This window comes from Chiloscyllium plagiosum, unplaced genomic scaffold, assembly GCF_037043375.1.
Source record: "Chiloscyllium plagiosum isolate Xiang-an unplaced genomic scaffold, Cpla_swu_hap1 HiC_scaffold_4, whole genome shotgun sequence".
NCBI lineage: Eukaryota > Metazoa > Chordata > Chondrichthyes > Orectolobiformes > Hemiscylliidae > Chiloscyllium > Chiloscyllium plagiosum.
Window position 1 is genome coordinate 149527809 of NW_028270142.1, and position 25329 is coordinate 149553137.

General features: G+C 54.7%; 1 protein-coding gene across 1 annotated transcript in view; it reads right to left on the bottom strand.

The window, feature by feature from the left end:
- Nucleotides 1-25329, bottom strand: part of LOC122547798 (dynein regulatory complex subunit 11-like) — a 347516-nt gene that overhangs the window by 46382 nt on the left and 275805 nt on the right. Inside the window, exons 7-11 of the mRNA XM_087985887.1 lie at nucleotides 24498-24593; nucleotides 23710-23765; nucleotides 11571-11653; nucleotides 9971-10078; nucleotides 6371-6570 (exon numbers count right to left, since the gene is read on the bottom strand). Of these exons, the coding sequence (XP_087842013.1) occupies nucleotides 6371-6570; nucleotides 9971-10078; nucleotides 11571-11653; nucleotides 23710-23765; nucleotides 24498-24593 (543 nt within the window). The remainder of the gene's footprint in view (nucleotides 1-6370; nucleotides 6571-9970; nucleotides 10079-11570; nucleotides 11654-23709; nucleotides 23766-24497; nucleotides 24594-25329) is intronic.

A 25329-nucleotide genomic window follows, 5' to 3' on the forward strand; every position in this document is an offset into this window, starting at 1 on the left:
GTGAGAGAGAGGGGGAGGGGGAGTGGGGGTGAGAGAGGGGGAGGGGGAGTGGGGGAGGGGGGAGTGGGGGGGAGAGGGGTGAGAGAGAGGGGGAGGGGGGAGTGGGGGTGAGAGGGGTGAGAGAGAGGGGGAGGGGGGAGTGGGGGTGAGAGGGGTGAGAGAGAGGGGGAGGGGGGAGTGGGGGTGAGAGGGGTGAGAGAGAGGGGGAGGGGGGAGTGGGGGTGAGAGGGGTGAGAGAGAGGGGGAGGGGGGAGTGGGGGAGGGGTGAGAGGGGTGAGAGGGGGAAGGGGATTGGGGGGAAGAGAGGGGGAGGGGGAGTGGCGGGGGAGAGAGAGAGAGAGAGAGGGAGAATGAGACATAGTATGAATAGAATGCCACACCACAATTTGTTGTCCCAAGCTGGTTAAAAACCGTGATATTGGTGATCGTGCCCGAACTGTGCTGAGTCTCTCCCCTCTCTCTCTGTAAAAATAAAAGCACAAAACTATGGATGCTGGAAATCTGAAACAAACACACAGAATGCTGGAGAAGCTCAGAGGGTGGGCAGTGTCTGTGGGTCACATTGTCACAGGAAGGCCTTTCGGGGGAACAAGAGACATCCCAGCCCTGACGGTGCCCACTAGTTGGGAAAGACTTGAAGCCACGGACACGGTATACTCTGTATCTAAGGACATCCTAGCATCTGTCTCTCTTCGAACCATAAACCAAGTTCCACTAAAGTAAGACAGACTGCTCCTAAAAGGAGTCTGTGACTCCAGCTAAAGCCCAACGTTAGATACAGTGAAAAAGACAGCAGCCTCACAATCCGAGTTCAGCTGTGACCAACAGTGACCTCATGGACACAGAAATTACAGACAAATCTCTCTTTATTAGTTCCATTCATACTTAATTCAACAATAACCTATACCCTTATCTTAATTTAATTAACATAGATTGGGAATGGGAGGGAAGGAGAGACTGAAAGGGGAAAAGAGGAGAGGGAGAGAGTGTGAGGGGATAGAAAGTGAATCTTAGAGTCATATTGTACAGAAGTGGTCCTTCAGTCTGTCAAGTCTACACTGCCAAGAATACAATAATCCTGCTTTCCAACACTAATCCTGTACAGCTCCAACATCACCTCCCTGCTCTTATAGAGGTGTGTCGCTACGCCATCTTACCCCCCTATTAACCTGCTCGGTCACTGTCAGCTCTGTCCCTGTGAGCTTCCTTGTGTCCTGCCATTCATTGAGTGCTCCCTTGTCTTGTTCCTTCTCCCAAAGTGCATGCCCTCACATATATCAGAGTTAAATTCCATCTGCCGTTGATCTGCCCAATCTGTTTATATCCTCCTCAAACCTAGAACCTTTCTGCTCACTGTCAACAACATGGACAATTTCTGTGTCATCTGCAAGAATGTGCCAGAGAGAAAGAGTGGGAGAGGGATGGTGAGGGATGGAGGGAAGGAGAGAGAGAGAGAGAGAGATTCGAGACACTACAAGAGATCTGGGATTGAGAGTGTCGTACTGATAAGAGTGAAGAAAGTGTAAGCAGGGTTGAAGAGCCTCCTGTAGTGAAGAGGAACAATCATTCTCTGTGATCTTTCATGGCCAGAATTCAGGGTGAATCACTGAACGAGGGCGATGGATAGGGCTGAGGGAGATCTGTGGGGGTTCAGTTGTGTGTAAAATTATGGAAGAAGTTACAGGTCGGGGGGGGGGTAGGGTTCAACAGAAGTTATTAAATTGTCCAGGGCAAGAGCATGACAGAGATTATGGAAAGATTCAGGAATCTAACCTCAGGCACAGAGAAGTGAGCAGTCAGTGTAGGACTGAGGGTTGTACACAAATTCTCACTTCTACTACCTCTCTTGAAAAGTAGAACCACATCAGTCACCCTCCATTCCCCTGTGGCCAGAGAGGAATTAAATATTTGTGTCAGTGTCCCTGCAATTCCCTGCCTCACCTCCCGCAGCAGCCTGGGATGTAATTCATCCAGGCCAGGGGAACTGGCCATTTTTAAGCTCAACAGGGCCTTCTATACATCCCCATTTCCCATGTCAAACTGTGCCAGTTCCTCGCAGTCCCTGTTCCTGAATTCTGAACCTACGTTCACTTCCTTTTGCGTGAAGATCGAAGAGAAGTATTTATTTAACATCCTTCCAATATCCTGCGGCTTCACACATAGGCTGCCTCCTTGGTCCCTAATGGGCCCTACTCTTTCCCTGCTTAACTGCTTCCCTTTAATGTAATTTATAAAATATTTATAAAATATGTTAGGATTCTCCCTAATCCTGTTCACAATGTCCTTTCGCAATGCCCCCTTTTTGCTCTTCTAATTGCTTTCTCAAGGTCCCTCCTACATTTCTTGTATTCCTCAAGGGCCACAGCTGAATTGTTCCATCTGGACTTGCTAAAATTTCTTCTCTTCTTCCTCATCCAGTCCTGAATTGTCCTGGATATCCAAGATTCTCTGAACGTATTGCTGCTACATTTCCCCCAAAAGGAAACATGTTGGACCTGCGCTCTCCCCAGCTCATTTTTGAATGCATCCCACCCACCACCACCACCACCTTACCCCCTGCTCAGCCATAACATTACCCATAAGCAGCTATTCTCTGTCTACAGTGGTCAGATCCTGCTTTATTTTAATAAATTGTGCCTTCCAAAGCTGTCTTTTGCAGGCCATCTTTTCCAGAATAAATTTAAACTGCACTATGTTGTGGTCACTATTGCTAAAATGCTCCCCAACTGCCACATCAAACACTTGTCTGGCTTCTTTCCACAGACTACACTGTCCCTGTTGGGCCTTCTGCAAAAACCTCCCTTGGATACTCCCCCTCTAAACCCTTCACACTGTGACAATCCCTTCCAGCTCAGAGAGCAAATCTACATCCAAAATCTCAACCTGAGCTACAAATCTTCTCAAAACTCACTATGACTATCCCAATTTACTTTGGGGAAAGTTGAAATCCCCGAGTATACAGTAATTATCCGATTTTTGCTCTAACACACCCCTGTGAACTATCTACAACAATGATCCCGGGGATGGTTGAGAACTCAGGGTCTGCACTCGAAGGTGTTTAGAAAGATGAGGGGGATCTGATTGAGCCTTAGAGAATACTGAGAGGCCTGGATAGAGTGAGTGTGGAGAAGATGTTCCCACCAGCAGGAGAGACCAGGATCTGAGGGCACAGTCTCAGGGTGAAGAGACAACCCTTCAGAACGGAGTTGTAGAGGAACGTCTTCAGTCAGAGGGTGGGGCTACAGGAGAATTGTGGAGGATAAGTCGTTGAGTATATTTAAGACAGAGATTGGCGATTGATTAGTAAGGGGAACAAGGCTTATAGGGAGAAGGCAGGAAAATGGGATTCAGAAACAGATCAGCCACGATTGGAAGGTGGAGCAGGCTCGATGGGCCGAAAAACCTCTTCCAGCTCGTATATCTCAGGGTCTTATGGCCACAGACACAGAGCCCTGAGATTCTCCCAGATACAAGGGGCAGAGAGGGGCAGAGGGGGGTTCTGAGAGGGGCAGAGAGGGGTCCTGAGAGGGGTTCTGAGAGGGGTTCTGAGAGGGGTTCTGAGAGGGGTTCTGAGAGGGGCAGAGAGGGGTTCTGAGAGGGGCAGAGAGGGGCAGAGAGGGGCAGAAGGGGTTCTGAGAGGGGCAGAGAGGGGCAGAGAGGGGTTCTGAGTGGGGCAGAGAGGGGCAGAGGGGGGTTCTGAGAGGGGCAGAGAGGGGTTCTGAGAGGGGTTCTGAGAGGGGTTCTGAGAGGGGCAGAGAGGGGTTCTGAGAGGGGCAGAGAGGGGTTCTGAGAGGGGCAGAAGGGGTTCTGAGAGGGGCAGAAGGAGTTCTGAGAGGGGTTCTGAGAGGGGCAGAGAGGGGCAGAGAGGGGCAGAGAGGGGTTCTGAGAGGGGTTCTGAGAGGGGTTCTGAGAGGGGCAGAGGGGGGTTCTGAGAGGGGTTCTGAGAGGGGCAGTGGGGGGGTTCTGAGAGGGGTTCTGAGAGGGGCAGTGGGGGGGTTCTGAGAGGGGCAGAGGGGGGTTCTGAGAGGGGTTCTGAGAGGGGCAGAGGAGGTTCTGAGAGGGGTTCTGAGAGAGGTGGAGAACATACATGAGGAACTAAGAGGAAGTTACCTGGGGTGAGAGAGAGAGAGAGAGAGAGCGCGAGTGTGAGAATGACAGAGACTGAGAGACAGACAATGATGTCAGAGAGCGAGCCAGGGAGAGAGAAATAGGATTTAGGTTCAGATATTTATTCACACACGTACTCGAGTCTAGGGGTTCAGTGAAAAGTGTCCAAAGTTGCTGTTCTGCAGTTCCATCTCAGTGTATAAAAGACAGGTTTAAAAACAGAAACAGGAATGAAAGAAACAGCCAGAAGAAATAGAAATGTCCAGATCTCACTACGGCCAGAAAAACAAATCCACTCCCTCCATCCCTCAGTCTGTGATCACTCTGGCATCCCGGCTCCCCACACACAGCCAGAATACCCCCACCTCATGGTCAGGTACCCAGACCCTGCCACTGTCTGGAGCTGTAACATTGCTGATGGAACACAGACAGACAGAGACAGAGAGGGAGAGGGACAGAGAGAGAAAGGGAGAGATAGAGAGAGGGAGAGGGAGAAAGAGAGGGGGGAAAAAGGGAGAGAGAGAGAGAGAGAGAGACAGGCAGAGAGAGAGAGAGAGGTGAGCGAGAGAGAGAGAGTGAGAGGGACAGACGGAGAGAGAGAGAGAAGAGAGAGAGACAGATACAGAGGGGGAGAGAGAGAGAGGGAGAGAGAGAGAGAGGGAGAGGGACAGAGAGGAAGAGGGACAGAGAGACAGAGGGACAGAGAGACAGAGAGAGAGCGACAAAGCGAGAGAGAGACAGACAGGCAGAGAGAAAGAGAGAGACAGAGAGGAGGAGACGGAGACACACAGAGAGATAGAGACAGAAGAAGATAGAGAGACATGCAGAGACAGAGAGATACAGAGCCAGAGAGGGAGAGAGAGAGAGAGAGAGAGCGCGATGGAGATGGAGAGCTGGAGAATGTGCCAGTGCTGGGGTCGGACCGAACTGGAGAGCCACCATGTGGTTGGAAAGCAGAAGGCTCCCTCTCCTCTGAAATACACAATCGTTCGCTCAACAATGTCACCACCGTCCTTCAGAATACAGTCAGAGACTCCTACACTATACAGTGTTAGTGGCTTTCTCCAGAACAGTGCCCAGACCAGCCCGGCCCGGCCCAGTCCAGCCCAGTACAGCACAGCACAGCCCAGCTCAGCCCAGCTCAGACCAGCCCGGCCCAGACCAGCCCAGCCCAGCCCAGCCCAGCCCAGCCCAGCCCAGTCCAGCCCAGCCCGGCCCAGCCCGGCCCAGTCCAGCACAGCCCAGTCCAGCACAGCCCAGCCCAGTACAGTCCAGCCCAGTCCAGCACAGCCCAGCCCAGTACAGTCCAGACCAGCCCAGCTCAGCCCAGCCCAGTCCAGTACAGCCCAGCCCAGTACAGTCCAGACCAGCCCAGCTCAGCCCAGACCAGTCCAGTACAGTCCAGCCCAGTCCAGTTCAGCCCAGCCCAGTACAGTCCAGACCAGCCCAGCTCAGCCCAGCCCAGTCCAGTACAGCCCAGCCCAGTCCAGTACAGTCCAGCCCAGTCCAGCTCAGCCCAGCCCAGCCCAGTCCAGCCCAGCCCAGTCCAGTACAGTCCAGCCCAGTCCAGCTCAGCCCAGCCCAGTCCAGTACAGTCCAGCCCAGTCCAGCTCAGCCCAGCCCAGTACAGCCCAACCCAGTCTGGCCCCATTCAGTCCAGTCCAGTCCAGCTTAACCCAGCCCAATCCAGCCCAGTCCAGTCCAGCCCAGCCCAATCCAGCCCAGTCCAGCAGTTGTGATTCCTGGACTCAACAGTGACCCCCTCCTCCCCCATGGCCCCACACCCTGTCATTCCTCCCTGACCTTCCTCCCACCTCTATCCTCATTCAGTCCCTTCAGCCCATCTCCCAGCTCCTAGCATCACGCTGAACCTCTCTCCCTGAACCCCGAACAGGAACAATAGCCATAGAGCTGGGTGTTTTTAGATAGCTCTGTCAAAGATGGGTTGAATGGCCTCCTCTTACATTCAGGGAGTCATGCAGCACAGAAGAGGCCATTTGGCCCATCAGGTTTAAACTGATCTACTAACACTATCCCACTTTCCAGTGTCATTGCCTTGAACATTTCAAATCCTTATCACAAACTTTATTCAGCCCCCACAGACCCCAGTCCCCTCCCCCTGCCAGACCCCCCACCCCAGCCCCCTCAGAACACTTCCAGTTCCCAGATACCCCACAAATCTCCCTCCCAGCACCCCCAGCTCCACCCCCAACCCTCACAGACTCCCTCCAGTCCCCGCCCCTCTCCCGGCGAGTGGCCCTACCTTTAAGACCATGTGGAGCATCATTTGCAGACCTGCTTTTCCTGGGTATTTCCCGGCGATGTTCTTCGCTGTCAAATCAAACAGTGTGGCACAGGACTCCGTGCAGATACTGTGCACCAACATCTTCTTGCCCACTCCATGGGGGCCAGCCAGAAGGATGGACTTCACCAGGGGAGCTTTCTCATGGAGCGGCTGGGAGCCTACAGAGGGCAGAGTGAGAAAGCAGAGGATCTCTATTGGTCAGGGAGAGACCCAGCTGAGCCAATCCTGGGGCGGGGTGGGGTGGGGTGGGGGAGGGGGTTCACACAGTTTGCTCACTGACACTGACGTTGTTGCAAGCACAAATGAACAAGTTGGCATCCGCACTGAGCCAGCTGGGTGGACAGGTCACTTATTGGTTGGGAGGTGCAGATCGAGGTGGAGTTCACACACCAATGGATCATGGACCCCAATCCTGAACAGTGTGGTACCACACCATACCAAGGCCACCATTTTTAAAAATGCAAACAAGCATTAGGTTTCATTTAGAGTCATAGAGTCATAGAGATGTACAGCATGGAAACAGACCCTTCAGTCCAACCCATCTATGCCCACCAGATATCCCAACCCAATCTAATCCCATCTGCCAGCACCCGGCCCATATCCCTCCAAACCCTTCCTATTCATATACCCATCCAAATGCCTCTTAAATGTTGCAATTGTACCAGTCTCCACCATTTCCTCTGGCAGCTCATTCCATACACGTACCACCCTCTGTGTGAAAACGTTGCCCGTTAGGTCCCTTTTATATCTTTCCCCTCTCACCCTAAACCTATGCCCTCTAGTTCTGGATTCCCCAACCCCACAGAAAAGACTGACTATTTATCCTATCCATGCCCCTCATGATTTTATAAACCTCTATAAGGTCACCCCTCAGCCTCCGACGCTCCAGGGAAAACAGCCCCAGCCTGTTCAGCCTCTCCCTGTAGCTCAGATCCTCCAACCCTGGCAACATCCTTGTAAATCTTTTCTGAACCCTTTCAAGTTTCACAACATCTTTCCGATAGGAAGGAGACCAGAATTGAACACAATATTCCAACAGTGGCCTAACCAATGTCTGTACAGCCGCAACATGACCTCCCAACTCCTGTACTCAATACTCTGACCAATAAAGGAAAGCATACCAAACGCCTTCTTCACTATCCTATCTACCTGTGACTCCACTTTCAAGGAGCTATGAACCTCCACTCCAAGGTCTCTTTGTTCAGCAACACTCCCTAGGACCTTACCATTAAGTGTATAAGTCCTGCTGAGATTTGCTTTCCCAAAATGCAGCACCTCGCATTTATCTGAATTAAACTCCATCTGCCACTTTCTAGAGGAACAGCATCATAAAGTAGATAAGATCCTGCTCAGTCTCTCCCCGCCCCTTGGTTGGACCACGTTTTGAAGTACTCTGTGTAAGTCTGGTCACCATATTATAAACTGGAAACAGTAAATAAAGAAGATTCATAAGAATGATACCAGAAATATGTGTAAGTAAATATCAGGAAGGGATTGGCAGACTGGACCCCATCTCTCTTAGAAAGAGTCAAATGGTGGCCTTTAGAAAAGGTTTGGATTGAGTGACCACAATGAGTGTGGAGCTGGCTGGAAGGGGGTCTCTTCGGTTCTATCTCTGTGACATTGCGGGTGCTCTGGAAGTACATTGTTGGCAATACAATGACTGAGCGAGATACATTAATTCATAAATTTAGAACATCATTGGCTGATGTGAAAGTTGACAAGGCACTGGGACTGGGTGAGGTACATCCCAGAATTCTGAAGAAAGTGAGGATACGAATTGTGGGAACACTGGTCTCAATCTTTCAGTCTTCCCCAGACTCAGGGGAGCTGCCAGAGGATTGGAGAACTGTTTAAGCAAGACTGTAAGGATAATCCCAACAATTACAGAGCAGTCAGTTTACCATCAGGGGTGGGGAAGCTTCTAGAAACAATTATTCAGGATAGAGTCAGTAATCACATGGAAAAAGGTGGGATAATCAGGAGGAGCCGGCTTGGATTTCTAAAGAGGAAGTTGTGTTTAACTAACGGACAGGAGTTTGTCACAATATTTGCGTGAAGAGTTCCAATAATGTTGTGTCTCAAGGCAGTTGGTGACCATCACTCACTAACCTGTCAGATGAGCCACCCAGGAGATTCTGTGTTACTGGTCCATGGGATCGGTGGTGTTTGTGATGAACCTGATCCTAGAGCCTGATCTGTGGCCACACACTGGACATGTGTACCCGGGAGATGGAGATAGCCTTTGGCCTCAGTATCGCTAGTGTCCCAGGGAATTAACGCAAGCCTAGAGGCCTTCTCCTTTAATGCAATGGGTATTAGAGGGTAGGCCGATGAGGTAAGGGTATGGATTGATATGCAAGGAGCAGGACTGGTAACTCAATATTCCAGGGTATAGCATCCTAAGACAGGACAGGGGAGGGTGCCAGAGGGGAAGTGCTGTTGTCTTGTTAATTCACGAGTCAGTTACTATGGTAAGGAGGGAGGATATCTTGGCAGAGTCTTCAAATGAGGCTTTGAGAGTAGAATTTAGGAATAAAAAAGGAGCAGCCATATTGCTTGGAATGTATGATAGTCTCTTGAATAGTTAGCAGGCAATGGAGGAACAGATCTGTAGGCAATTCATGAAGGTATGTAAAAACAACATGAGGGTGATTATATCAGGGTTTCAGCCAGCAGGTAAGGGCAGGGAGAATCCAAGATGGTCAACAATATCTCAAGGGGAAGGAAAGAGCGTTTTTTCCTGTCCTGAGCATTTGGAACTTGTCCCCTTGTTATCTACCCTCAGCACTGACCCCACCCTCTCGGCACTGACCCCGACCCTTTGGCACTGACCTCTAACCCCTCAGCACTGACCCCACCCCCTCAGCACTGACCCCCCCCAACCCTCGGCGCTGACCCCGACCCTTTGGCACTGACCTCTAACCCCTCAGCACTGACCCCACCCCCTCAGCACTGACCCCCCCCAACCCTCGGCGCTGACCCCGACCCTTTGGCACTGACCTCTAACCCCTCGGCACTGACCCCACCCCCTCAGCACTGACCTCCCCCAACCCTCGGCACTGACCCCGACCCTTTGGCACTGACCCCGACCCTTTGGCACTGACCTCTAAATCCTTGGCACTGACCCTGACCCCTCGGCACTGACCCCGACCCCCTCGGCACTGACCCCCCCCCACGCCCTCGACACTGACCTCTAACCCCTCGGCACTGACCCTGACCCCTTGGCACTGACCCATGTCTCAGGGCTAATTGGTCAACACTAACCCTCAGTCATGACCTTCCAGTACTGACCTCTCACCCAGACCTGACCCTTCAGCGCTGACCTCTCACCTCAGGTTGACCCTTCTATAGCCTGTTGCCCACAGCTGATGCCAGGGTGAGGTGAGGACAGTGTGACAGGTTTACACCAAGACACACTTTGGAAACATGGAGGCTATGGCTGTTGTTGTGTGAGAGAGACTCTGAGTGGGTTATCTCTGTCCTTTTAGCTGTTCCCTCTGGTCTGGAGTTGCCCAGAGGGTGTGAGCTGGGTGAAGGTGTAATCCAATCACTTACCCAAGGGCAGGATGGCGTACATGGTGATGATCTGGCGGATATCGTACAGTGATGGCATTGGGTTGATGTCGGCACTGAGCAGGGTGCTCCCTAAGTAACTGAAATCTCCTGTGGAAACATGAGCCAGTCAGTAAGTCAGGCGGTGGTCAGCGAAGAGGGTGAGAATGGACTGGAGGAAGAGTCAGGGCAGGAGAATTCAGTGAAACAGCACAGGCTGGTAAATGATCCCACAGCCAACGGATCAGATCTGAGCTCTGCAGTCCTACCCCACCCAGTTATGTCTGTATGGAGGCTCCACAAGTATCCCCATCCTGAGTAATGGGAGAGCCCAGCACATCAGTGTGAAAGATAAGGCTGAAACCTTCACAGTAATCTTCAGCCAGAAGTGCCGAGTGAAAGGTCCACCTCAGCCTCCTGCAGTGGTCCCCAGAATCACAGCTACCAGCCGTCAGCTAATTCGATTCACTCCACGTGATATCAACACAGAGGTCACAACAGCAGGTCAGAGGCTGGGAATCCTGCAGCGAGTAACTCACCTCCTGACTCATCTACAAGGTGCAACTCAGGAGTGTGAGGGATTACTCCCCACTTGCCTGGATGGGGGCAGCTCCAGAAGTTGACCCCATCCAGGACAAAGCAGCTCCTGCTTGATTGGCACCACACCCACAAACAACCCCTCCCTCCACCCCCGGTGCTCAGTAGCAGCAGTGTTTACCATCTACAAGAGGCCTTGCAGAAATTCACCCAAAGACCCTCAGACAGCACCTTCCAAACCCACGACCACTTCCATCTAGAAGGACAAGGGCAGCAGATACATGGGAACACCATCCCCTGCAGGTTCCTGAGTGGAAATAGAGTCTCGGATCCTCGGGTCATGCAGCACGGAAACAGACCCTTCGGTCCAACCTGCCCATGCTGACCAGGCTTCCCTGTGTTTGGCCCATTTCCCTCTAAACCTTTTCTGTTCATGTTCCTGTTCCCATGTCTTTTAAATGTTGATACGCTATCTGCACCGATAACCTCCTCTGGCAGCTCATTCCACGTATGAACCACCCTCCTGGGTAAAAAGGTTGCAACTTAAGTTCCTTTTAAATCTTTTCCCTCTCACTTTTAATCTATTCCCTCCAGTTTTGAGTAAAAAAACCTTGTCTATTTACCCTATCCATGCCCCCCCCCTGTAATTTTATAAACCACTATAAGGTCACCCCTCAGCCTCCGACGCTCCAAGGAAAAAGTCCCAGCCATCCTGCCTCTCCTTATAAATCAAACCCTCCAGGCTGGGCAATATATCGTCAGTCCTTCAGTGTTGCTGGGTCAAAATCCTGAACTTCCTCCCTCAGGAGTTGTGGGTCAACCCACAGCACATAGACACAGTGATTCGAACAGGCAGCTCACCCCCACCTTCTCAAGGGGCAACTAGGGACGGGCAGTAAATGCTGGACCCAATCACAAACATCCCCTAATATCAGTTAGTGTTTGATCTTTGTGGCTGAAGATCAAGGGTGAAAGGGAAAGGGTTTAGGTTGAAGCTGAGAAGGACAATGGGGTTGGACAGGAGGGAATGTCGGTCAATGACGAGGACCCAGAGTCAGATACTCACCTAAATAACTGGCCAGAGGAACCTGTGGGGCTGCCTTCAACAATCCCTGTTCAATCAACTCATCGCACAGAGAGTTCAAACTCCTGAAACACAAAGGGAACACTGTCACATCCTCCAGTACAGTAGGGAAGGAGCTCTCGAGAATCTCAGCACCGGGATTTTTAAAACCATCTCACCCATTAGGTACAGTGCCCACTCCCTCAGCACTGACCCTCTGACAGTGCCCACTCCCTCAGCACTGACTCTCCGACAGTGCCCACTCCCTCAGCACTGACCCTCCAACAGTGCGACACTCCCTCAGCACTGACTCTCCGACAGTGCCCACTCCCTCAGCACTGACCCTCTGACAGTGCCCACTCCCTCAGCACTGACTCTCCGACAGTGCCCACTCCCTCAGCACTGACCCTCCAACAGTGCGACACTCCCTCAGCACTGACTCTCCGACAGTGCCCACTCCCTCAGCACTGACCCTCCGACAGTGCCCACTCCCTCAGCACTGACCCTCCGACAGTGCCCACTCCCTCAGCACTGACCCTCCAACAGTGCGACACTCCCTCAGCACTGACTCTCCGACAGTGCCCACTCCCTCAGCACTGACCCTCCGACAGTGCCCACTCCCTCAGCACTGACCCTCCGACAGTGCGCGCTCCCTCAGCACTGACCCTCCGACAGTGCCCACTCCCTCAGCACTGACCCTCCGACAATGCCCAATCCCTCAGCACTGACCCTCCGACAGTGCCCACTCCCTCAGCACTGACTCTCCGACAGTGCCCACTCCCTCAGCACTGACCCTCCGACAGTGCCCACTCCCTCAGCACTGACACTCCGACAGTGTGCGCTCCCTCAGCACTGACCCTCCGACAGTGCCCACTCCCTCAGCACTGACCCTCCGACAGTGCGCGCTCCCTCAGCACTGACCCTCCGACAGTGCGCGCTCCCTCAGCACTGACTCTCCCACAGTGTCCACTCCCTCAGCACTGACCCTCCGACAGTGCCCACTCTCTCAGCACTGACCCTCCGACAGTGCCCACTCCCTCAGCACTGACCCTCCGACAGTGCCCACTCCCTCAGCACTGACCCTCCGACAGTGCGCGCTCCCTCAGCACTGACCCTCCGACAGTGCGCGCTCCCTCAGCACTGACTCTCCCACAGTGCCCACTCCCTCAGCACTGACCCTCCGACAGTGCCCACTCCCTCAGCACTGACTCTCCGACAGTGCCCAATCCCTCAGCACTGACCCTTCAACAGTGCCCAATCCCTCAGCTCTGACCCTCCGACAGTGCCCACTCCCTCAGCACTGACCCTCCGACAGTGCCCAATCCCTCAGCACTGACCCTCCGACAGTGCCCAATCCCTCAGCACTGACCCTCCGACAGTGCCCACTCCCTCAGCTCTGACCCTGTGACAGTGCGGCGCACCCTCAGTACTGACCCTCCGACAGTGTGACACTCCCTCAACACTGACCCTCCGACAGTGTGGCACTCCCTCAACACTGACCCTCCGACAGTGCGGCTCTCGCTCAGCACTGACCCTCTGACAGTGCAGCGCTCCCTCAGCACTGACCCTCCGACAGTGCCCACTCCCTCAGCACTGACCCTCCGACAGTGCCCACTCCCTCAGCACTGACCCTCCGACAGTGCGCGCTCCCTCAGCACTGACCCTCCGACAGTGCGGCACTCCCTCAGCACTGACCTTCCAACAGTACGGCGCTCCCTCAGCTCTGACGCTCCGACAGTGCGGCCATCTCTCAGCACTGACCCTCCGACAGTGCGGCTCTCCCTCAGCACTGACCCTCCGACAGTGCCCACTCCCTCAGCACTGACCCTCCGACAGTGCCCACTCCCTCAGCAATGACCGTCTGACAGTGTGGCGCTCCCTCAGCACTGACCCTCCGACAGTGCGGCTCTCCCTCAGCACTGACCCTCCGACAGTGCCCACTCCCTCAGCACTGACCCTCCGACAGTGCCCACTCCCTCAGCAATGACCGTCTGACAGTGTGGCGCTCCCTCAGCACTGACCCTCCAACAATGCGGCACTCCCTCAGCACTGACCCTCCGACAGTGCGGCACTTCCTCAGCACTGACCCTCTGACAGTGCCCACTCCCTCAGCACTGACCCTCCGACAGTGCCCACTCCCTCAGCACTGACCCTCCGACAGTGCGACTCTCCCTCAGCACTGACCTTCCGACAGTGCCCACTCCCTCAGCACTGACCGTCTGACAGTGGGTGCTCCCTCAGCACTGACCCTCCGAAAATGCGGCACTCCCTCAGCACTGACCCTCCGACAGTGCCCACTCCCTCAGCACTGACCCTCCGACAGTGCGCGCTCCCTCAGCACTGACCCTCTGATAGTGCGGCACTCCCTCAGCACTGACCCTCCGACAGTGCGGCACTCCCTCAGCACTGACCCTCCGACAGTGCGGCCATCCCTCAGCACTGACCCTCCGACAGTGCGGCACTCCCTCAACACTGACCCTCCGACAATGCCCACTCCCTCAGCACTGATCGTCTGACAGTGTGGCGCTCCCTCAGCACTGACCCTCCAACAGTGGGGCACTCCCTCAGCTCTGACCCTGTGACAGTGCGGCACTCCCTCAGCACTGACCCTCCGACAGTGCCCACTCCCTCAGCACTGACACTCCGACAGTGCGCGCTCCCTCAGCACTGACCCTCCGACTGTGCCCACTCCCTCAGCACTGACCCTCCGACAGTGCCCACTCCCTCAGCACTGACACTCCGACAGTGCGCGCTCCCTCAGCACTGACCCTCCGACAGTGCGGCACTCCCTCAGCTCTGACCCTGTGACAGTGTGGCACTCTCTCAGCACTGATCATGTGACAGTGCGGCGCTCCCTCAGCACTGACCCTCCGACAGTGTGGCACTCCCTCAGCACTGACCCTCCGGCAGTGCGGCGCTCCCTCAGCACTGACCCTCCGACAGTGCGGCACTCCCTCAGCACTGACCCTTCAACAGTGTGCCCACTCCCTCAGCACTGACCCTCTGACAATGCGGCGCTCCCTCAGCACTGACCCTCTGACAGTGCGGCACTCCCTCAGCACTGACCCTCCGACAGTGCGGCCATCTCTCAGCACTGACCCTCCGACAGTGCGGCACTCCCTCAGCACTGACCCTCCGACAGTGTGGCACTCCTCAGCACTGACCCTCCGACAGTGCGGCCATCTCTCAGCACTGACCCTCCGACAGTGCGGCACTCCCTCAGCACTGACCCTCCGACAGTGTGGCACTCCCTCAGCACTGACCCTCCGACAGTGCGGCCATCTCTCAGCACTGACCCTCCGACAGTGCGGCACTCCCTCAGCTCTGACCCTCCGACAGTGCCCACTCCCTCAGCACTGACCCTCCGACAGTGCAGCACTCCCTCAGCACTGACCCTCCGACAGTGCAGCACTCCCTCATTACAGACCCTCTGACAGTGCGCGCTCCCTCAGCACTGACTCTCTGACTGTGCCCAGTCCCTTAGCTCTGACCCTCTGACAGTGTGGCGCTCCCTCAGCACTGACCCTCCGACAGTGCCCACTCGCTCAGCACTGACCCGCCGACAGTGCCCACTCGCTCAGCACTGACCGTCTGACAGTGTGGCACTCCCTCAGCACTGACCCTCCGACAGTGCGGCACTCCCTCAGCACTGACCCTCCGACAGTGCGGCACTCCCTCAGCACTGACCCTCCGACAGTGCGGCACTCCCTCAGCACTGACCCTCCGACAGTGCGGCACTCCCTCAGCACTGACCCTCCGACATTGCGGCACTCCCTCAGCACTGACCCTCCAACAGTGTGGCACTCCCTCATCACTGACCCTCCTACAGTGCGACACTCCCTCAGCACTGACTCTCTGACAGTGCCCACTCCCTCAGCACTGACCCTCCGACAGTGTGGCGTCCGTCAGCACTGACCCTCCGACAGTGCGGCACTCCCTCAGCACTGACCCTCCGACAGTGCGGCACTCCCTCAGCACTGACCCTCCGACAGTGCACACTCCTTCAGCACTGACCCTCCGATAGTGCCCACTCCCTCAGCACTGACCATTCGACAATGCGGCACTCCCTCAGCACTGACCTCTGACAGTGCTCACTCCCTCAGCACTGACCCTCCGACAGTGCCCACTCCCTCAGCACTGACCCTCTGACAATGCAGCGCTCCCTCAGCACTGACCCTTCACGGTGCAGCGCTCCCTCAGCACTGACCCTCCGACAGTGCGGCCATCTCTCAGCACTGACCCTCCGACAATGTAGCTCTCCCTCAGCACTGACCCTCCGACAGTGCGGCACTCACTCAGCACTGACCCTCCTACAGTGCGGCATTCCCTCATCACAGACCCTCTGACAGTGCCCACTCCCTCAGCACTGACCCTCTGACATTGCCCACTCCCTCAGCACTGACCCTCCGACAGTGCCCACTCCCTCAGCACTGACCATTCGACAATGCGGCACTCCCTCAGCACTGACCCTCCGACAGTGCCCACTCCCTCAGCACTGACCCTCCGACAGTGCGGCACTCCCTTAGCACTGACCCTCCGACAGTGCCCACTCCCTCAGCACTGACCCTCTGACAATGCAGCGCTCCCTCAGCACTGACCCTTCACGGTGCAGCGCTCCCTCAGCACTGACCCTCCGACAGTGCGGCCATCTCTCAGCACTGACCCTCCGACAATGTAGCTCTCCCTCAGCACTGACCCTCCGACAGTGCGGCACTCACTCAGCACTGACCCTCCGACAATGCCCACTTGCTCAGCACTGACCGTCTGACAGTGTGGCGCTCCCTCAGCACTGACCCTCCGACAGTGCGGCACTCCCTCAGCACTGACCCTCCTACAGTGCGGCATTCCCTCATCACAGACCCTCTGACAGTGCCCACTCCCTCAGCACTGACCCTCCGACAGTGCCCACTCCCTCAGCACTGACCATTCGACAATGCGGCACTCCCTCAGCACTGACCCTCCGACAGTGCCCACTCCCTCAGCACAGACCCTCCGACAGTGCGGCACTCCCTTAGCACTGACCCTCCAATAGTGCGGCACTCTTTCAGCACTGACCCTCCGACAGTGCGGCACTCCCTCAGCACTGACCCTCCAACAGTGTGGCACTCCCTCATCACTGACCCTCCTACAGTGCGACACTCCCTCAGCACTGACTCTCTGACAGTGCCCACTCCCTCAGCACTGACCCTCCGACAGTGTGGCGTCCGTCAGCACTGACCCTCCGACAGTGCGGCACTCCCTCAGCACTGACCCTCCGACAGTGCGGCACTCCCTCGGCACTGACCCTCCGACAGTGCCCACTCCCTCAGCACTGACCCTCCGACAGTGCCCACTCCCTCAGCACTGACCATTCGACAATGCGGCACTCCCTCAGCACTGACCCTCCGACAGTGCCCACTCCCTCAGCACTGACCCTCCGACAGTGCGGCACTCCCTCAGCACTGACCCTTCAACAGTGTGCCCACTCCCTCAGCACTGACCCTCCAACAGTGTGGCACTCCCTCATCATAGACCCTCTGACAGTGCCCACTCCCTCTGCACTGACCGTCTGACAGTGTGGCGCTCCCTCAGCACTGACTCTCCGACAGTGCGGCACTCCCTCAGCACTGACCCTCCGACAGTGCCCACTCCCTCAGCACTGACCCTCCGACAGTGCCCACTCCCTCAGCACTGACCCTGCGACAGTGCGCGCTCCCTCAGCACTGACTTTCTGACAGTGCCCAGTCCCTTAGCTCTGACCCTCTGACAGTGTGGCGCTCCCTCAGCACTGACCCTCCGACAGTGCCCACTCGCTCAGCACTGACCCGCCGACAGTGCCCACTCTCTCAGCACTAACCCTCCGACAATGTAGCTCTCCCTCAGCACTGACCCTCCGACAGTGCCCACTCCCTCAGCAGTGACCCTCCGACAGTGCCCACTCCCTCAGCACTGACCCTCCGACAGTGCCCGCTCCCTCAGCACTGACCCTCCGACAATGCCCACTCCCTCAGCACTGACCGTCTGACAGTGTGGCGCTCCCTCAGCACTGGCCCTCCGACAGTGCGGCACTCCCTCAGCACTGACCCTCCGACAGTGCGGCACTCTTTCAGCACTGACCCTCCGACAGTGCGGCACTCCCTCAGCACTGACCCTCCGACAGTGTGGCACTCCCTCATCACTGACCCTCCTACAGTGCGACACTCCCTCAGCACTGACTCTCTGACAGTGCGGCACTCCCTCAGCACTGACCCTCCGACAGTTTGGCGTCCGTCATCACTGACCCTCCGACAGTGCGGCACTCCCTCAGCACTGACCCTCCGACAGTGCGGCACTCCATCAGCACTGACCCTCCGACAGTGCCCACTCCTTCAGCACTGACCCTCCAATAGTGCCCACTCCCTCAGCACTGACCCTCCGACAGTGCGGCACTCCCTCAGCACTGATCCTTCAACAGTGTGCCCACTCCCTCAGCACTGACCCTCTGACAATGCAGCGCTCCCTCAGCACTGACCCTTCACGGTGCGGCGCTCCCTCAGCACTGACCCTCCGACAGTGCGGCCATCTCTCAGCACTGACCCTCCGACAGTGCGGCACTCCCTCAGCACTGACCCTCCGACATGTGGCACTCCCTCAGCTCTGACCCTCCGACAGTGCCCACTCCCTCAGCACTGACCCTCCGACAGTGCGACACACCCTCAGCACTGACCCTCCGACAGTGTGGCGTCCCTCAGCACTGACCCTCCGACAGTGTGGCGTCCCTCAGCACTGACCCTCTGACAGTGCCCACTCCCTTAGCACTGACCCTCTGACAGTGCGGCGCTCCCTCAGCACTGACCCTCCAACAGTGCGGCACTCCCTCAGTACTGACCCTCCGACAGTGTGGCACTCCCTCAGTACTGACCCTCCAACAGTGTGGCACTCCCTCATCACTGACCCTCCTACAGTGCGACACTCCCTCAGCACTGACCCTCTGAAAACGTCCACTCTCTCAGCACTGACCCTCCGACAGTGCCCACTCCCTCAGCACTGACTCTCTGACAGTGCGGCACTCCCTCAGCACTGACCCTCCGACAGTGCGGCACTCCCTCAGCACTGACCCTCCGACAGTGTGGCGTCCCTCAGCACTGACCCTCCGACAGTGTGGCACTCCCTCAGTACTGACCCTCCAACAGTGTGGCACTCCCTCATCACTGACCCTCCTACAGTGCGGCACTCCCTCAGCACTGACCCTCCTACAGTGCGGCACTCCCTCATCACTGACCCTCCTACAGTGCGGCACTCCCTCATCACAGACCCTCTGACAGTGCCCACTCCCTCAGCACTGACTCTCCGACAGTGCCCACTCCCTCAGCGCTGACCCTCCGACAGTGCCCACTCCCTCAGCACTGACCCTCCGACAGTACGGCAGTCCCTCATCACAGACCCTCTGACAGTGCCCACTCCCTCAGCACTGACTCTCCGACAGTGCCCACTCCCTCATCACAGACCCTCTGACAGTGCCCACTCCCTCAGCGCTGACCCTCCGACAGTGCCCACTCCCTCAGCGCTGACCCTCCGACAGTGCCCACTCCCTCAGCGCTGACCCTCCGACAGTGCCCACTCCCTCAGCACTGACCCTCCGACAGTGCGGCACTCCCTCAGCACTGACCCTCCGACAGTGCCCACTCCCTCAGCACTGACTCTCCGACAGTGCCCACTCCCTCAGCACTGACCCTCCAACAGTGCGGCTCTCCCTCATCACAGACCCTCTGACAGTGCCCACTCCCTCAGCACTGACCCTCCGACTGTGCCCACTCCCTCAGCACTGACCCTCCAACAGTGCGGCACTCCCTCATCACAGACCCTCTGACAGTGCGGCACTCCCTCAGCACTGACCCTCCGACTGTGCCCACTCCCTCAGCACTGACCCTCCGACAGTGCCCACTCCCTCAGCACTGACCCTCCGACAGTGCCCACTCCCTCAGCACTGACCCTCCGACAGTGCCCACTCCCTCAGCACTGACCCTCCGACAGTGCCCACTCCCTCAGCACTGACCCTCCGACAGTGCCCACTCCCTCAGCACTGACCCTCCGACAGTGCGCGCTCACTTTTTAGAGTTCACGTTTTACTCTAAACTGTGTGCTGTTTTCCCCAGCATACTCCCAGACAGGGTCAGATCTCTGACAGGTTTAAGCAGCAGGTTAAGCGAGTTGTTCTGTGCAATTATAATGTTCCCCTGGCACAGGAGGCTGCTGTCAGGCAAGGACACAAACAGGTCACGCTTACAATGAGTTTCCGATCCAGTGTGATTCAGCTGCTGATCCCAAAGACTGGCTGATCACCTCAAATCTATGTCCCTCCTGTCTTTACCCAACCTGCTGGTGTTTACAAAGCACACAACACAGTGTCCCAATGTTCGATCGCATTCTGTCATTGGACAGCATTTACTGAATAACCTTGAAGGTGTAAAGACTGACGCTGACATTGATGTTCGGATTGTCAGTCCTGCCCACAGAGTGGTGACAGATACTAACTGACAGGGTCTGTTCCATGCAGGTAGAAAGAACGTGCATCTGCATTGCTCTGTCACCACTCACCAACATCGCTGAGAGTGGTTCTCTGGGTCAACTCTTAGAGCTATGATTTGACCAATCAGAGTCAATCTTCCGTAAAATTAAATCAAAGGTTGTTAGTTAACTGTAAGTCATGACTAACTGGTGCATTCTCCATGGCAACACATCGACCAAACAAAGTCCACCTGTCAAGTGATGTTTAGCACCCCTGCAGTGCAGAAGAAGACAATGGCCCAGTGGTATGTATCATTGCTGGACTATTAGTCTATCGATCCAGGGAATGTTCTGGGGACCTGGGTTTGAATCCTGCCACAATAAATGGTGGAATTTGAATTCAATAAAAAACATCTGGAATTAACTGATGATTGTGAAAAGTTTGTCGATTGTCAAAAACAGCCATCAGGTTCATCAACAGCAGCACAATCTGTAACCTCATGGCCCAGCACATCCCTCATTCAACCATTACCATCAAGTCAGGGGATCAACCCTGGTTCAATGGAGAGTGCAGAAGGGCATGCCAAGAGCAGCACCAGGCATATCTAAAAATGAGATGTCAACCTGGTGAAGACACCAAATAGGACTACTTGCCAAACGGCATAAACAGCAAGAGATAGACAGAGCTAAACGATCCCACAACCAAAGGATCAGATCTAAGCTCTGCAGTCCTTCCACACCCAGTTGTGAATGGTGGTGGATAATTCAACAACTCAATGGAGGAGAAGACTCTACAAATATCCCCATCCTCAATGATGGAGGAGCCCAGCACATCAGTGCAAAAGATAAGGCTGAAATATTTGCAGTAATCTTCAGTCAGAAATGCCAAGTGGATGATCCATCTCGGGCTCCTCCAGTGGTCCCCCGCATCACAGATACAGTCTCCAGACAATTCGATTCACTCCATGTGATGTCAAGGAATGGCTGGAGGCACTGCAAAAGCAATAGGCCCTGATAACATTCCCGCAATAGTACTGAAGACGTGTGCTTCAGAACTTGCTGCTCCCCTAGTCAAGCTGTTTCAGTACAGTTACAACACTGGCAACTACCCGACAATGTGGGAAATTTCCCAGGTATGTTCTGTACACAAAAAGCAGGACAAATCCAACCTGGCCAATTACTGCCCAGTCTCCTCTCCATCATCAGTAACGTGATGGAAGGGTCATCAACAGCGCTATCAAGCAGCACCCGCTCAGCAACACCCTGCTCAGTGACACCCAGTTTGGGTTTCACCAGAGGTCACTCAGCTCCTGATCTCAGTACAGCCTTGGTTTAAACATGGACAAAACAGCTGAATACTAGAGGTGAAATGAGAGTGACAGCCCTTGACATCAAGGTCGCATTTGACCAGGTATGGCATCAAGGAGTCCTAGCAAAACTGGAATTAATGGGTACCACGGGACAATCACTCTGCAGGTTAGAGTCATATCTGGCACAAAGGAAGATGGTTGTGATTGTGGAGAGTTAATCATCTCAGCTCCAGGACATCTCTGCAGGAGTCCCTCAGGGGAGTGTCCCAGGCCCAACCATCTTCAGCTGCTTCATCAATCACCTTCCCTCTGTCATAAGGTCAGAAGTGGGAATGTTCGCCGATGATTCAGCACCATTCACAACTCCTCAGACACTGAAGCAGTCCGTGCTCAAATGCAGCAAGATCTGGACAATATCCAGGCTTGGACTGACACGTGACAAGTAACAGTCACCACACACAACTGCCAGACAATGGCCATCACCAATAAGAGACAATCTAATGATCACCTCTTCACATTGAATGGTGTTAGTATCACTGAATCCCCCACTATCAACAGCCTGGGGGATACTGTTGACCAGAAATTCACTTGGCTTCATTGCATAAACGCAGTGGCTACAAGAGCAGGTCAGAGGCTAGGAATCCTGCAGCGAGTAACTCACCTCCTGACACCCAAAGCCTGTCCACCATCTACAAGGCACTAGTCAAGAGGGTGATGGAATACTCCCCACTTGCCTGGATGAGTGCAGCTCCAACAACGCTCAAGAAACCTGGCACCATCCTGGATAAAGCAACCCACTTGATTGGTACCACGTCCACAAACACCCACTCCCTCCATCACCAGCGCTCAGTAGCAGCAGTGTGTACTATCTACAAGATACACTGCAGGAATTCACCAAAGATCCTCAGCCAGCACCTTCCAAACCCACGACCACTTCCATCGAGAAGGACAAGGACAGCAGGTACATGGGAACACCACCCCCTTCAACTTCCCCTCCGAGCCCCTCACCATCCCGACTTGGAATTATAATTGCTCTGCCTTCACTGTCACTGGGTCCTGGAATTCCCTCCCTAAGGACATTGTGGGTCTACCTATAGCACATGGACTGCAGCAGTTCAAGAAGGCAGCTCACCCCCACCTTCTCAAGGGGCAACAAGGGACGGGCAGTAAATACTGGGCCCAGTCAGTGACCCCCCCCACCCCGTGTCCCACAAAATGAATAAATAAATAAAAAGCTTGGCCCATCGACTCTGCAATGACCCTCTCAAGGACATTCCACTCTGACCCTCCCCCTAGACCTGTAATCCCACATTTCCCACGGCTAATCCACCCTCACCCTAACCCAGTAATCCCCCATTTCCCACAGCTAATCCACCCTCACCCTAACCCTGTAATCCCCCATTTCCCACGGCTAATCGACCCTCACCCTAACCCTGTAATCCCACATTTCCCACGGCTAATCCACCCTCACCCTAACCCTGTAATCCCACATTTCCCACGGCTAATCCACCCTCACCCTAACCCTGTAATCCCCCATTTCCCATGGCTAATCCACCCTCACCCTAACCCTGTAATCCCACATTTCCCACGGCTAATCCACCCTCACCCTAACCCTGTAATCCCCCATTTCCCACGGCTAATCCACCCTCACCCTAACCCTGTAATCCCACATTTCCCACGGCTAATCCACCCTCACCCTAACCCTGTAATCCCCCATTTCCCACGGCTAACCCACCCTCACCCTAACCCTGTAATCCCCCATTTCCCATGGCTAATCGACCCTCACCCTAACCCTGTAATCCCCCATTTCCCACGGCTAATCGACCCTCACCCTAACCCTGTAATCCCACATTTCCCACGGCTAATCCACCCTCACCCTAACCCTGTAATCCCACATTTCCCACGGCTAATCCACCTAACCTGCACATTTTAGGAACCCAGAGCACCTGGAGGAAACCCACGCAGACATGGGGAGAATGTGCAAACTCCACACGGACAGCCGCCCGAGGCTGGAATTGGGCGCCGTGCGGCAGCAGTGCTAACCCCACAAATCCCACAGAGGCAGATGGAGACATTTGATTTCAAACAAAATCTGGAGTGAACAGAGCTCCTCTGATAGTGACTAGGAAACTACTGCCAATTGGTTCACTCATCTCCTCCTATCCATCCCCAATCTGGGTCTACATGTGACTCCAGACCCACAGCATGGAGCGTCAGTCCTGAGGTCCTGATGCCAGGGGAGCCAGGGTCTGTGACTGTGAACCGTGATCCTCTTGGGAATGGAGTCGGGAGAGAGCAATCACACTAAATCCCCAGGATCAGAGTGGACTGCTGCAGATGGTGGGATGGCCTTTGACATTTTTTACCTGTTGGCTGTAAAGTCTTTCTCCTTCTTCTTCGATCCTTTCTCTTTACCTTTGGCCTAAAGAGAAACAACACAGCCCTGTGTCAGTGTTCACTCTGACTGTATCAGGAACCTGTGCCTGACAACACAGAGGTGCTCATGGTGAATGGGAACAAACCAACTTCCCCTTGGCTGGTCCTGGGGGTTTGGGGCTGGGTGGGGTTGGCGAGTGTGACGTGGGAGCAGAGATCTGCTCTATGATACAGACCCCTCCCCACCACACCACCAATTCAATTCATTCCATGTGATCTAAACAGTGGCAGAAGGTCAGAAGGTAGGAATACTGCAGTCAGTAACTCACCTCCTGACTCCCAAAGCCTGTCCATCATCTACAAGGCAGGAGTGTGAGGGAATCCTCCCCACTTCCCTGGATGGGGGCAGCTCCAACCCCCATCAAGAAGCCTGACCCCATCCAGGACAAAGCAGCCGCTTGATTGGCACCAGATCCACAACCATCACCTCTCCAACCCCCCCTCCACCAACACTCAGTAACAGCAGTGTGTACCAGCTACAAGGTACACTGCAGGAATTCACCAAAGATCCTCAGACAGCACCTTCCAAACCCACGGCCACTTCCATCTAGAAGGACAAGGGCAGCAGATACATGGGAACACCACCCCCTGCAGGTTCCTCACCTGGACACTCCCCATCCTGACTTGGAAATATATCGCTGTTCCTTCACTGTCACTGGGTCAGAATCAGAGCTGACTGGGATAACTGACAAAGATCTGGACACTGCTCAGAATGTACCTTTTTGGGTTTGACCTTGGCTTTAGGAGGGTCACTGAAGTCCCGCTCAACTGCCATTCTCAAATTCCTCAACTCTTCTCTCATGAGCTCATCCACCTGTCGGGGGAGAGGGCAGGAGGTTAGAGTCAGTTACCAAAAAAACCACACCAGCTGACTGCTTTTATTTTCAGACAGTGGACTCAACAGAGAAATTACTGCTTTAAACCAAGTGCAAAAAGTTGCTTCCTGGAGCACACAGTGAAATGTAGAAAATGTTGAATTTTTCTGGAACAGTAAGAGCAGAAACAGACCCCACAGAATCAATGGGCTCGAAACAAAGGGGAGAAAGTGAGGACTGCAGATGCTGGAGATCAGAGCTGAAAATGGGATGCTGGAAAAGCGCAGCAGGTCAGGCAGCATCCAGGGAACAGGAGAATCAACGTTTCGGGCATAAGCCCTTTTCCAGCAACACATTTTCAGCTCAAAACTAAGGGACAACTGCTCAACAACAAAGTTTGACTGGCCCCTGGTCTAGTAGGCCCAGCACAACAATTCAGCCAACACCTACCTCCCAACCAACATGTCACGAGTTAGCTGTCTGCCACTTTTTCTGAAAATTCCCAACTGAAGAAGGAATAAAACTGAAGAAGGAATAAAACTCTTTCAAAGACAGTGAAAAGGTGAATTCCCAACCAGTGAATGAATGAGCCCATTGGTGTGCGAAACATTGTCAAAGACCTCAAAGGGATATGAAGAAACCAAAGAAAACAGCGTATCAGCTCCTCTGCTCAGAACGGTGCTTTGGAACTGTTTCCCTGCACTTCTGGCTTTTACTAGCCTTAATATGTCTATT